General features: G+C 40.1%; 1 protein-coding gene across 3 annotated transcripts; it reads left to right on the top strand.

Moving 5' to 3' along the window:
• Window positions 1–2425: 2425 nt before the first annotated feature.
• ccdc13 (coiled-coil domain containing 13) lies at window positions 2426–14593 on the top strand. 3 transcript variants are annotated; one of them, XM_086271005.1, is made up of 13 exons: window positions 2426–2563; window positions 2799–2991; window positions 4078–4226; window positions 4334–4476; window positions 4565–4648; window positions 4746–4859; window positions 4973–5077; window positions 5237–5407; window positions 6326–6502; window positions 7251–7457; window positions 7569–7678; window positions 8184–8246; window positions 10938–14591. In XM_086271005.1, the coding sequence occupies exons 2-13, from the start codon at window positions 2804–2806 to the stop codon at window positions 11017–11019; spliced, it is 1593 nt and encodes a 530-aa protein (XP_086127131.1). In that variant the 5' UTR covers window positions 2426–2563; window positions 2799–2803; the 3' UTR covers window positions 11020–14591. The 3 variants fall into 3 exon arrangements, with proteins under 3 accessions (XP_086127131.1, XP_086127130.1, XP_086127132.1); XM_086271004.1 differs by having other exon boundaries at window positions 4743–4859; XM_086271006.1 differs by lacking the exon at window positions 8184–8246 and having other exon boundaries at window positions 4743–4859; window positions 10938–14593.
• Window positions 14594–14852: the final 259 nt, after the last annotated feature.

Here is a 14852-nt window from a genome sequence, read left to right as displayed (position 1 = left end):
TATGCTGTTTCTATTCACTTTCTTATCAGGGAATGCCTGGCATCATTTTAAGCTGGGAAAAATGCTTTGTCACTGTGACTTTGGAAAGTGTGTAAACAGGCATTTCCTTGATATTCTACCTGACGCGTGCCATGTATCGTGTTACATCCTGTACCGAAAAGAGCACACCTATCAATGGCATGCGTAAACATGCATAGATCCTGCTGTTATCTTCATTTAGTTGTCTTGCACAAAATTATGCAAAAACAGCATCAGTAAGAAAGGTGGTAGAGTGGTGACCTCAAACAGACTCCACATCTGAATGTATGTGAAGTGACACATAGTTAGGGTCCCGTGGCACGGGTGACTGCATAAGGTCCAGGGGCCCAAATCAGCCTGGCTCCAATCTGGACAAAGCTATCCAGTGGGATACTAGAAAATGCCAAGGAGTGCATATATTTTGAACTACAGAAGTTTTAATGCTTTGCCTATTCTTACAGATCCCCACCACCTAGTGTGATCCGTAACATACCAAAGTACAATAAAAAAATTTGTGAGTTCATAAAAAGTTTATATAATAAATTTATAATTACAACAATTTATGTAATTTAATTAAAATGAACTCTCTTTTTCATTTTTTTCAATGATTTTAATTTTGTTATTTGTGCTACTTTGATATTATATATATATACTTTGTAGTAGCCACCAAAATGTTGTTTAACCTGTTTTGTGCTTTAATTGATGCCTTGTTAAGCTATTCCGAATATGTCATTTCTGGTCTTGAAGTCAGAGTCTTTCAACTCTGTTAACTGATACACTATTATATTATTTGTATTCATTTTTCCTCTAAACGGGGAATTAATTGCATCATTTTGAGGTATGAAAATGCTTTGTCACTGTGACTATGGGGCTGCTGTGAAAATAGGCATTTCCAAGACATCGTATAAAGTCTACGTGACATCTGCCGAGTATCATCTTACATCCAGTACTGACAGTGTTGGGAAGGTTACTTTTAAAATGTATTCCACTACAGATTAGAGAATAAATGCCCCAAAATGTATTTTGTAATGTATTCCGTTACGTTACTCAATGAGAGAAACGTATTCTGAATACTTTGGATTACTTAATATATTATCATGCTTCTTTACAACTACATGAATGTACTATTGCTGTGTGATTTACTACTATTACTGAAGGTTACTCTCCATACCAACACCAGCTAGATTTTTTAATCTTAACATAAAATGAGCAACAGTATGGTGGACATTAGGTAAGGCTGCGCTTTTGTGTACAACCCCCCCCCCCCCCCCCCCCCAATACTGTGTTGTATAGTCTGTCTGCTGTCAGGATGAAGGACATATGATAGCGCTCAGTCCTACATTGTAGCTTTAACAGTCTACTGCTGAAGGAGCTGCTCAGGGACAGATGGTGAGAGTTGTTGTCCATAATGGACATTAGCTTGGCTAACATCCTCCTCCCATCCACCTCCTCTATGGAGTCAAAGTGTCATAAAAGGTCCTTGTAATGTTCTGCACCTCTCAAAAGGCTTCAGCTGACCAGCAGATGAAGACAACTTTGGTCGTTCTTGTACACAGGATAAGAGTTATGACCACTCCAGTTTCCTGTTAAGATTTGTATGTATCTATCACTTCCAAAACTATCCAACCCGTGGATGTTACAGTTACAGGCCTACATTATCACTGCAATATACAGCTAAGCAAAGAGTTATGCCTTTTTGCTTAGCTGTATAGCAACATGAAACAACAGCAAGGATAGGAAGGGGCCTGCCAAATCAAATATGTGGAGCTAACTGCTGTGCTGACCTCTTGTGACTAAAGGAGTAACTCAAAGTAGCTTTGATCTGATCGCATGCTTAAACACCATAGAAGAGTACCTCTGGCTGTGATTAAAACCACATTTACAAAAGATCGTAATTAAAATTAGTTAAAAACACTATACTGGGATGTATGGTGACATAACATGAAACAAATTGAGCCTATCCAAGCTGTCTGAGGGCAAGAGCTGGGGTACACCCTGGACAGATCTAATGTGAAATATATTAAACTAACTAACTAAATTAAAATTTCCAATTACATTTTTTTGTAGTGGTGAACAATCTACAATCCACCGGAGGGAGCTGCAGTACAAGTAGCCTCCTTATTTTCCACTACACTGGAAAATAAAAACAAAAGAGCAAAAGAAGAACAAAAACAATGGAAGTTTCGCAAAACCTAGGCTATACTGAACGAATACTAGCACAGTGCCCAATAAGTTTAAGAAGCACTGCAGATGCAGAAGGTGCTTTTATCTGTCAGTGCAGTTAAAAAAAAATGAAGTAAATACATTTGTGCCATAGAAAGTCAGACTTTGAATTAAAGGTGACATATCCAGGGCACAATTAAAAAAATATGTTTTAGCCTTTATAAGCGTCCCCTGGTCTCTATGACTACATTTCTGCTCCCGCGAGATGTTGTTTTAAGCTGAGCTGAGTCCCCGGATGGCAGTTGCTATGGATACAGGAGTTGTCTTCACCTGTGGTGAAGTTTACAACCAATTTGTTTACACGGACCCGACTAATTAACAGGTGAGATATTTTCTCTTCAACTTAATCTCTCTTTAAGGGAACTTTTCGCTTAGGCTCAGAAAATAGTCTTTCGGTACGTACGTACGGTTTACGTACCGTAAACGTCGACTACAGACATCGTATTAAGGGCATTCTCTCTGTGTCAGATAAGAAGCACAACACGACATAATAGTTTAAGCCTCAGCATTGATTCGATTATAATATCAACCTTTAACTTTCCAATGCCATAAATCAGAGATCATGGAGTCTGAGGATCAGCTGAACGAACTGCGGCTTCAGTTTCAAGCACTGCAAAAACAGCAGGAAAAAAGGAAACAGGAGAGGAAAAAGGAAACACAGCCAGACAAGCTCAATGACAGTGGCGCTCAGGATGATTTGGATCTGTCTAACCAAGGTGTTCAGGCAAGCTGTGATGCTCCCCAAAACAGGTGAGACTTAAATTAAATGTTTTTCAAGGTATTTTCCATAAATGTTGCTACATAAACCACTATGAAGGAATATATTATTCAAGACTGGAAATCTTTGTCATCTGCATGCAGTCATGTGAAAAACTAAGTGGCTTGCAGCAATAACTTCGAGTAATCATTTTCTGTATGATGAATTCTGGCTCACTCTTCCATACAGCAGTGCTTTTGTTCTTTGAGGTTTGCAGGGTAGGTCCCATGGCCTGATAAGTCAGGCTGAGGTCTGAACATTGACTTGAATTGCAACACATTCTTTTGTTGTTGTTCAGTCAGATTTGCTGCTGTGATTGAGATCATTGTCCTGTGATTGCATGATCAAATTTCAACCAAGTTTGAGTTTTCAGACAGATGTTCTCACATTTGACTCTAGAATACTTTGGTACTGTATACAGAGAAGCAGTGACTGCAAAGTGCCCAGGTCCTGTGGCTGCAAAACAAGTCCAAATCACCACCCCTTCACCACAATGTCTGACAGTTGGTATGAGGCGTTTTTGTGCTGATATGCTGTGTTTGGTTTTTACCAAACATGTTGCTGTGCATTATGATCAAACACATCCACTTTGGTGGACATTGTTCCAGAAGTTTTGTGGTTTGTTGAGATTCAACTCTGCAATGCCATGCCATGTTCTTTTTAGAGAGAAAAGGCTTTCTCTTGGCCTTTCCAAACAAGCCATACTTGTTCAGTCTTTTTCTAATTGTATTGTCATGAACTTCAATATTTAACATGCCAAGTGAGGCCTGTAGATTCTGAGCGTTGCTAAGTCTGTCCTTGGGATGAATTTGCTGGGACACCCACTTTTTGGAAGATTGTGGCATCTGAATGGTCCGGACCAGTAAACTGCCAAAATTTCTGCTTTTCATAGCGCTCACACTTTCTGATGATCAGTTAATTGCACATGGCTGCCACTAACCCATTTAAGGTAACCACTAAAGGTGGACTCAATTTTTCACAGGACTGTACAGAATCCCATGAAAACTGTCATTTTCACATGGTTGTAAATAACCATTCTGTCATGTTACATTCATCCTTGTTCATTTTGTCTACCATAGGCTGTTGCACATTCAGAATAAGGCCCTCCTTGACCAATTGAGAGAGCTAAAGGATGAAAATGGTCGGCTCTTCAAACTTCTGAGCGAGAAGGATTTTGAAATTAAGCACCTGAAGAGGAAAAGAGACGAAGAAAGACTGGCTTTAGCAGGTATAATGTAAATTGTTTTACTCTTTTTTTTTTTCTTTTTTTTTTTTGCATTGAGATGTTACAGACATGTGACAGCTTCTTCCTGCTTCATCAACTCATCTGTTTAGGTACTTCAGGCTTGGCAGGAGCTGTAGCTGCCACCAAGATTGTTGAGCTATCCAAGAAGAATAGAGAACTAACTGCTGAAATTGAGCAAGAGAAGATTAAATGTAAGCAAAACGGCAACAGAATCAAAGAGCTTGAGAGAGAGGTAAAGTTTTGCTTTATGTGTATCATTTGAAATAATTTGATGCATGAAAATTTGTCCTTCTCAGAAAAACTGTTGTGACTTTCTGTAGCTGCAGGCCATGCTGGTACATGGTGTACCTGGGCAAAAAGTAGATTCAAAGTCACCAGTTAAGATCTCATCTGAAGAATGTGAGGTAAGGAATAATAACAAAAGGAACATTTTGCTGTAGGGTCCTAACTAAAATAATGGCATCACTGAAAGGATCATTTATGACTTGTTTCTGAAAGCAGGAAAGTGCACTGGTTAAATCTCTGCAGGAAAAATTAGCAACTACCCAACTGAAGGTGACTGAGTATCGCAACCAGGTGCAGTCTGCCAAGCAGGAGTTGAAAATGGCACAGAAGGTAGGAGACTTACTTTATTTTCTGTCTTATATGCAATCACTCAAGAAGAATATTTTATATCTGAATGATTTTTCACAAGTGACTTATAGATTCTAAAATATGAACTACTTCAGGTTCTGATTAGTGAGATTGGAGAGGAGGTCAACCTTCAGCAATTACTAAGCTGCCCTGGGAGCTTTAGAGGTCGAGCACAGCAGATACTGGCTCTGCAGACAAGGGTAGGTTCAAAATTGAAGTTGAACTTGATTTTACATAAATGTATTTTAAAGTTACAACATTATAACCAATGAAGTGCTTTTCAAAATAGTGAGTTCACAGGAAAGCATAAAAAAAAAACCCTGAAACTGAACTGATGATGAACAAAACTTGAACAACAGGTACGAGAGCTTGAGCAGCAGCTGAACAAATCAACACAACAAAGGCAGTCAAGTGTTCTGAGTGGAGAGGAAGAGTTTCTGGGCATGGGTGTTCTTCAGAAAACTCCTCCTCAGGAAAGAAATGTCAACTACATCCGCACTATAGAGAAAGAGAAGAGGGTAGCCCTTGAGGTATGTATAGCCACAACCACAGAGGCCTGCAGACCAACCATCAGTTGCTTGGCGAAAGTGTGTGTGTGTGTGTGTGTTTTTCTTTTTTTTTTTACCAATGCCAGCCACTTATTAAATGAAAATTTGAATTTCAGAGATATATAAAAAGTTCTTATTTCAAACTGACTATGAGAAATGGGTCCATGCATTCATATCAAGCAGGTTAAACTGTATTGCTGTAAGAGAGTCCTTACACATATGCTGTAAGTTCAGCATTTTATTAGCACTCAAGGAGCGAAGTCACAACAGTGGTTCCAAGTTCAATGCAGAATTACATTTAAAACCCTTCTATTAGTTCATAAAGCTCTCAATGGCTTGGCACCCCCAGTACATCTCTGACTTGCGCAGCCTCTTTAACCCAATTAGACCTCTCAGGTCAGCAGGTGCAGATCTTTTGGCTATTCCCAAAATTAGATTTAAGTGTGCTCAGGTGCTTCAGTTACTGTGGTCCTGTTGTTTGGAACAAGTATCCCACTGACTTGAGGTCAGACAGACTCAAACCATGTTATCCTCACAGGCTTACAGTTAATAATTGTGTGTGTGTGTGTGTGTGTGTGTGTGTGTGTGTGTGTGTGTGTGTGTGTGTGTGTGTTGACTTGTATTTTATGTCTCTGTGTTTTTAATCACCTTGAGCCAGTGCAAACCTACATACGTTTTTCTGATTTCATTTCTTATGTTAAGAAAACAGACTTTACATGTAATCAAAAAAAGAAACTGCCATTTAGTGCCTGCTGGAAGTCACGTGCATGTTGGATTGTGAGAGGGTTGTTGACTGGTCTCTCTGTCTGTTTAACTGGGACTTAGGCAATGATTTTATATGAACATAGACATTACATTGTTAATGTGCTAAGGCCCTTCTCTCCTTCCACAACTGTGCAGAGGCTCTCAGTGGATTATGAGGCGCTCTTGAAAGAACACAAAGATGTGAAGCAAAAGCTGGAAGCCTCTAAAGCCAGGAGCAAAACTCTATCTGCTGAAGTCAAAATTCTGAAGCATCAAATATCAACCCTGATGGAGAAGGGGAAACACGATGATGAGTTCGTGGCTGCTTTGATGGTAAGAAATTAGACTGGAGACAAATATCTGGTTAGAGTCGTATAGATTCTACCTTTTAATAAATGTATATATTAATAAGAAAGTAGGTATTGTAAGACTTTAAATAAGGTATCTCATGCATGATTACACTATTAATAGTTTTGTTAAATACCATGGCAGTTAGTACCTATGCCGGCTTGTACACATACACAAGAGACACGAGAGTTCTTCTTTACTGATGTTTACTGTGCTTCTCTTAACGTACACAGGTACACCGTAGAACTGGTGAATACAAATGTACAAGAAAATTATATTTCAGCATTAAAACATATTACAATATAAAATTCACAAAATATAAACAAACATACCACTTTGGCCTGCAAGTAGACAAACTGGTGTAACTGGAACTTAGGGCTTATTTCTTCTTTCTTAGCTTGACTTTTACACGGCTAGACCGTCACCATGCGCAGCTTCTCTGACCTTACTTCCCAAAACAGGAAGTGACCTCTGCCCTTACCTTATACCAAAAAAGGAAAATGTTAACACAAAAATAAAACATACAAAATAAAATGCGTTAGTTACATTATCATTACAAGAGCTCCGCCTAGTGGTCAAATACTAATATTTCACCAACTGTTACAGTACCAATTTCACTTGACATTTATGAGTTGAAGTCAACATACTGCAAAGTAGAGGATATCCTGTGATGTGTCCATGCTTTACTACTACTGTTCCTATAAAGTGTGTATATCTTTTCTACCTCTGGCAGAAGCAGCAGGCCCAGATGCAGATGGTATTAAAACAACTCAGCCAAAAGCAAAACGTACAGAGCAAGGTGATGCAGCAGAGTGTAGGACAACAGCTGAGCAACATACCTTCAGAGCACAGTGCTATCATCCAGAGATTTAAGGAGATACTTGCTGAGAAAGATGCCATTATCAAAAAACTACAGAAAAAACAGCAATTCTCTGATAAGGTAATCAAGAAATAATTACCAGGGTTTTTTTTGTTTTTGTTTTTTTATTTTTGTGCATTCTCCGAGATTCAGCATGAGATGTCTGACCAGCAATTAAACGTGTGTTTATAGGTGTTGAAGAACGATGATGTGCACAGACAGCCCAGCATCAGGATAACAAACTGTACTTCTGCTGTTTCCCCAGAAGAGGGAGACATTACCAAAAGAATTCCATCTTCAGGGTACTTGTGCTGGTTTAATATCTGATAATCATTAAAATATGCTTATTGTTAGTTTAGCTTAGTGGGTCCCAATCTGTGGGATATGGATCCATTGCACGTGGTGAGAAATAAAATATTTAAGCCAAAAATTACTTAAGTAAGATTAAGCTGGGAACCTTTTTTTTTTTTTTTTTTTTTTTTTTTTTTAGGTTTGAGAAAGAATTATGACGTGTTGAGTAAGAACTGTTTTAGCTTCATACAACTTTGAGGAACCCTGATTTACTTCTTTAGGACAGATAATTTTTGTTCATCTCGTCTTCTGTTTTGCACTTGAAACCAGCCTCTGAGGCTAAGTGTCACACATAGCACTGATATCTCTCGTCTTGTCTAGAAACATAAAGCTAAATAATTACCTAAGGTTAACATTGGGGTGCACTGTTATTGGCGTATTGATGACTGTGATGTTAAACACTTCTGTATTCCTGTGGGATTTCTGTTTACCACCTTCAAATGTTTTGTTTTTCAGTTCAATTTCTAAATTTGGTCACAAACTGGTGCTGCCAGCTGTGGGAAGTGGCATAGAATTCACGTAAGTTTAATGTGTACCATGTCTGCTCTGTACTGACATGGGCATCACTATGAAATTAGTAAACAAAATTCCTGACTGTGACATGATAACCCAAGTCCTCTTTGTGGAGAAGGACTAACAAGCTTGAGAGGTCTGTAGAATATACTGCAGATGTTCTTTAGTTGTTTTTTTTTTTTTCTCTTCAGTCTATCGCTCACAGTGTAATTCTGTCAGTGGGACAGGGTTGTGAAATGCACATCTTTGTGTGAAAGTATAGATCGAAAAATACCACTTCACCTGAAGGCTTAAAACAGTTTTGATTGATTCCTCCAAAATACCCAAACAAAAAAAAAATAGATAAAAACATCGAGCAAGCAGCACAGGTCATGAAATGTCTCCAAAAGCGAGATAGTTTTCATTTTCTTACAGAGGATCCAGATTGCTGTAGCTAACAGCTCTCCAGCTTGATCTGGAACGGCATCTTTATGCCACTGCTGCTGGCTCTCTTACTCGTCAAAGATGGTGATGAAGGAGTGCTTTATTGGTGAAAAAAGGCCAGTTGAGTCGATACCCATGTGGTGGTTGTTGGTTGTTTGGTTGTTTTGTTTTGTTGGGGGTTTTTTTTGCAAATGAAGTGGTCGGATGATTCACGCAAATGTTCTTTCTTCACATTTCAAGTTTGCACTTTTGCGTACTGCACAAAGCTAAAGTAGCCCATTTTATTTTCTTGTCAGTGTAAAAATTAAATGCTATAATGCTGCACAACTAAAATGTTAAATCAGTTTGTATATTTCCATCCCAAGATTACAAACACAGGGAGGCTATTTCTGTTGGTGTTTGTTCATTTTATTTATGCAGTGCACACCACAGTAATGACTGTGGTGTGCACTAATGAGAGCGTGGTGGTTTATTTTACAGTTTTCAATTTAACGTCAGAAATTTAATGGTGCAAAAATGAAACTTTATATAAAATTACACATATTTATCAAGCTAATAGCTTGTCTGGGTAAGTATAATCTACAGTGGGGCAAAAAAGTATTTAGTCAGCCACCGATTGTGGAAGTTCCCCCACTTAAAATGATGACAGAGGTCAGTAATTTGCACCAGAGGTACACTTCAACTGTGAGAGACAGAATGTGAAAAAAAAATCCATGAATCCACATGGTAGGATTTGTAAAGAATTTATTCGTAAATTAGGGTGGAAAATAAGTATTTGGTCACCTCAAACAAGGAAAATCTCTGGCTCTCATAGACCTGTAACGTCTTCTGTAAGAAGCTTTTCTGTCCCCCACTCGTTACCTGTATGAATGGCACCTGTTTGAACTCATCATCTGTGTAAAAGACACCTGTCCACAGCCTCAAACAGTCAGACTCCAAACTCCGGCATGGCCAAGACCAAACAGCTTTCGAAGGACACCAGGAAAAGTATTGTAGACCTGCATCAGACTGGGAAGAGTGAATCTACAATAGGCAAGCAGCTTGGTGTGAAAAAATCAACTGTGGGAGCAATCATCAGAAAATGGAAGACATACAAGACCACTGATAATCTCCCTCGATCTGGGGCTCCACGCAAGATCTCATCCCGTGGGGTCAAAATGATCATGAGAACGGTGAGCAAAGATCCCAGAACCACACGGGGGGACCTGGTGAATGACCTGCAGAGAGCTGGGACCAAAGTAACAAAGGTCACCATCAGTAACACACTACAACGGCAGGGAATCAAATCCCGCAGTGCCAGACGTGTTCCGCTGCTGAAGCCAGTGCATGTCCAGGCCCGTCTGAAGTTTGCCAGAGAGCACATGGATGATACAGCAGAGGATTGGGAGAATGTCATGTGGTCAGATGAAACCAAAGTAGAACTTTTTGGTATAAACTCAACTCGTCGTGTTTGGAGGAAGACGAATACTGAGTTGCATCCCAAGAACACCATACCTACTGTGAAGCATGGGGGTGGAAACATCATGCTATGGGGCTGTTTTTCTGCCAAGGGGACAGGACGACTGATCCGTGTTAAGGACAGAATGAATGGGGCCATGTATCGTGAGATTTTGAGCCAAAACCTCCTTCCATCAGTGAGAACTTTGAAGATGAAACGAGGCTGGGTCTTCCAACATGACAATGATCCAAAACACACCGCCCGGGCAACAAAGGAGTGGCTCCGTAAGAAGCATTTGAAAGTCCTGGAGTGGCCTAGCCAGTCTCCAGACCTCAACCCCATAGAAAATCTGTGGCGGGAGTTGAAAGTCCGTGTTGCTCGGCGACAGCCCCAAAACATCACTGCTCTCGAGAAGATCTGCATGGAGGAATGGGCCAAAATACCAGCTACTGTGTGTGCAAACCTGGTAAAGACCTATAGTAAACGTTTGACCCCTGTTATTGCCAACAAAGGTTATGTTACAAAGTATTGAGTTGTATTTTTGTTATTGACCAAATACTTATTTTCCACCCTGATTTACGAATAAATTCTTTACAAATCCTACCATGTGGATTCATGGATTTTTTTTTCACATTCTGTCTCTCACAGTTGAAGTGTACCTCTGGTGCAAATTACTGACCTCTGTCATCATTTTAGGTGGGGGAACTTGCACAATCGGTGGCTGACTAAATACTTTTTTGCCCCACTGTATATTTGTCACTCCAAAGCTGTGTCTGTTAAGAAGAATTCCGTTGCATTAACTCTAATGCAATCCAACATTTGTCTTACTCTTCTAGAGAGAAAGTGATGAGCCACACATGTTTGGAGGCACAAGCACCAAGAGGAGCACCACAGGCCAGTGATCCTGGGGGAGTTTGAGAGGCCAAAATTAGATTAAAGTAAACACTGTCCATGCAGCATGGCTAGGACTGATATGCCAAGGCTCAGTGACAGCATGATGTGACAATATCAGGATTTTTTTTTTCTTCTCTTTTTTTTTTTTCTTCTTTTTCAATTTCCCCCTTATCTTTCTTGCACGTGGCTATCACAGCTCTGTCGGCAGGAGCAGAGTCCCTGAGCACCATGGAGTTTCTGAGCAACAGGAACTGTCCACAGACAAACCTGAACAGACTGTCCAACAGTCCAGAATTTGTAAACACTTTATTTCTTTGACAACACTGCCTTAAACTGGTTCTGGTTCAGGAGTTTTCTTTCTCCAACCATAAGAGTTAACCAGACGACAGAAATAATGATGTGCGGCGGTAGACACGCTGCAGATAGCAGTGCTCATTCTGCCCGTCACATCAAGGTTGCACGGAGATGTTCATGTTGTTCTTGTATGTTGTCTCTTGGCTGGTCATTCAGCTGGAGGAAACGCGGGCGCTGAGGGCATCCCTAAAGAGCACTCTCCACCATGACCTGCAGCTTTCAGTGACGTGATGAGACAAGTCAGGCATGTTTTCCTGGAGGCTCTGTGACAGCACAGACAAGACACTATCCAGGGGAACTGGCTGGTCCCTGCTCAGCCTCACTTCCAGCTGAGCCCTACCTTCTCCTGTCACATGTGACAAAACAGCAGCCTGCAGGAGAAAGGAAAAAAAAAAACTCTCCTCTTCAGCCACGCAAACATTATATGCATCTCTGACTTTCTCTCCATTTGAGTCCCCGAAAGACAGTTTGCGACGTAAGGTCGGGTGACCTCGGTTTAACGACTTAAGTACCTTGAGTAAAATAGCTTTCAACTTAACCCTGATGGCATCAGACAAGTGTCCCGGGTGATTGCAGGAGCGGTCGGTGCTGATAAGACGTCTCCCCGTGGTTTCACATCTCGTCTGCTCGCTGTTTTATAAATGTCACTGTCACATTTTATTAAATATATGTTTGTCTTTCCTCGGCTGGTAACCTTAAATGCATTACAGGTATCGAGACCAATGCTGTCTGTTTTCAAAGTAAATATTTTCTGTAAACCAAAGAAACATCCAAATTAATCAGTGAAAAGGAACCGAACCCTCAACAAATATTTTCAATACATTGTTTACCTTCATGGCGATGACTTTGGTTGATTTTTTTTCTTTCTTTTTTTAAGGTTTTTTTTGGCTCCATACAGTTGTAAATAAATGTGCGACAGGCCAGGCTAAATAGTAATCACCACAGTTAAGTTCCCAAATCGTTTCAATATTCCTATTAAATATTAACACTAATCATTTCTGACTTGAAACCAGTTTTGTGGGAATAGCGGTTGAAAATAACTGCAAACTCAAGCTGCACAAACTCCCACTGTAGTCCTCTATACATTCCCCAGAGCAGGTCACACATGTACAGTATATGGCTCTTAATCCAAAGGTTGTCTGGATATGCCCAGTGGGAGTGGCTCTTACATTCATACTAACATCCGAGTTATTTTCTTCCGATGTAGCCAAAAGGGTTTCAGCAGAACATCCCCCCCTTTCCTCCCTCTCCACATCACGCTTAATTTAAAACCATGGCTGAGTTAGTGTGCTGCTTCAAATACCGCACTATGTCTTCCAGGACCCTGTGGGAGATTGGCAGGTCCCCATTGGACTGAGCGAGAAAGTGCCACAAGACAAAAATATCAGAGTTTGGACATGATGAAGAAAGCCTTTATGCTCAGAGTAACAAAAAACAGCTTGTGTTTGAATACCTCCTGGATGGAAGGTGAGGCGCTCTTTAATGCAACAGAGTGAGACGTGTCACCGTAAGAGCAAGATGAGAGACGAGCAGATGAAGATTGCCAGATACGTATCAAGTGAGGAAATGTGCGTCAGAAAGGGTGTTGATGGAGCAAATGCTTGTCACGGTCCCTAACTGCGTCTGATTGCCAGGAAAGCGTTCAACTTCATATGGTTTTTTTGCGGGGTCATTTTCAAACTTTGCCACAAAACTGTACTTTATATGAAGCCAGCGTTTGAGCATTTTCGCAAACCTGTAATCGTATATAATTTTAACGCAGTGCATGACTGCAAGAGGGACATCATTTCCATCCTTTTTCAGTGAGCTTTTCTTTTTCAGACATGTTATACTGAAGTTTCAGTTGACCTAATATCAGGGATTAATGTGACTGCTCATGTTGACTTCAGTTATTTAAGAGTGTCATCACTTTCAAATAAATTACACCTTGCCAGACAATTTTATTATTGTTTTATGTAGCTGTATTACGCAGAAAGGTGTAGATTTATTCCAAAATGCCCAATAACCCACCAAACCAAACACAAACTTATGTAAACACAGCATACGTAAACAGCCTCACCTATTTGTCATTCCAAGTTTGAATGACTCCTTTCTCCATCCTTCTCCTCAGAGGTATTCCCTCGTTCTGGACCAATGCTTCCTGCAGACCATTGACTGCATCCAGAAACTAAAGTAAATAGTGCAGCTGTGAACGCAGAGGTTAAAGTTAGCCATCAGTATATGAGGGATCTGTGAACTTTGCTCAGGCCAGAAAACGGTTTGGACCTCTATGCGTCCATTCATCTCCCAGTCCCTCTCATTTACATGTAATGGAAAGAAAATAAACAGCAGGGTCCTAATGTGCTCATTTACAGTAAGTAGAATTAAAGTAATGAGTTTTTATCTTTTCCAGGTCGCGGTGAGGGAAAGGGTAAAGATCAAAGTGTACGGGGTGAGTTAACGACACTGAAATTGATTTTAAAAATCAGGTGCGGAGGTGTTCACTAAAGCCTCGTGAGGCTCGTGAGCAGATCACCTCAGCGTGATACTCATTTGTGCCTCTTGCACCCATATTTCAAACTTTTTGAGTCTTTTTTTGTTCATTTTCAAACTCCTTCCTTTGCTTACACTTCGTATATGTACAGTGCAGTGAGTCAATACTGCGTGAGCCCTGTAGTAATTTCAGTTTGCTCAGATATGTTTAAATACAAGTTGCATCACTAGATGGCAGTGTGGTCAGTTAAGTACAGTACTTGATGGCGACTCCTATGTTTTGATCTGAAGCCAAAAATGAAATTAAATGGATCCTGCAGGATTTATGTGACACTAACAGCAAATATGTGCATTATCGGTTCATACAGCAGAGTTTAATTGTCGTTATTGTGACACAGTTGTCATTTAATCATTGATTTTTCCAGCTTTTGGAGTTGATAAAAAGAATGAATACAGTTATAATACAGAATTATTAATACTGGAGACTAAACCAGCTGTGATGTTTTGGTTGAGATACTTGAGAGGACAACACACTGATTCTGGATCAGGGGGGCTGCTTACAAAAATGCTGTCTTGTGAAAAACTGTAGCTCCTCACAATCTGTGCTCAAAGTGCTCTGTCATTGAAGGCTGCGTTCCCCCCCTCCCCATTCGCTTTAGTAACCCAGTGTTGTTCTCGACTCATGGCTCTTCCACATCTAATCCTCCCGGCAATTTTCTCACTCTAAATTGAATTTTCTCACCATGTTGTATCAAACTTGGTAATAATCAATTTCTTCTGGAACCACTCCACCTTATATCCGATGATGGTCATGGGAAATAAAAAAGGATAAAAAAACTTCTTTGTTTTTATTCAGTATTATTTGCCCAACTTCTTTTGAACACGCTTGTTTCGTCATATGTATGCATCACCACTGGTGCAGATATCCTTTATGTTCCTGCAAGCAGACTTTCTGCCTGACTGCAGCTGCGTGGCAGGACGTCCTTTAACAAGCAAAAATTGTTTAATAAGTCCCTTAGTGAATGCTTCCA

The sequence above is a fragment of the Aulonocara sp. 'chitande type north' Nkhata Bay genome, linkage group LG18, assembly GCF_057382095.1.
Source record: "Aulonocara sp. 'chitande type north' Nkhata Bay isolate Kocher_YH1m ecotype deep benthic linkage group LG18, A_spYH_male_GT1.1, whole genome shotgun sequence".
Taxonomy (NCBI): Eukaryota; Metazoa; Chordata; class Actinopteri; order Cichliformes; family Cichlidae; genus Aulonocara; species Aulonocara sp. 'chitande type north' Nkhata Bay.
The sequence above is the reverse complement of the archived record's forward strand: the minus strand, read 5'-3'. Positions and strand labels throughout refer to the sequence as shown.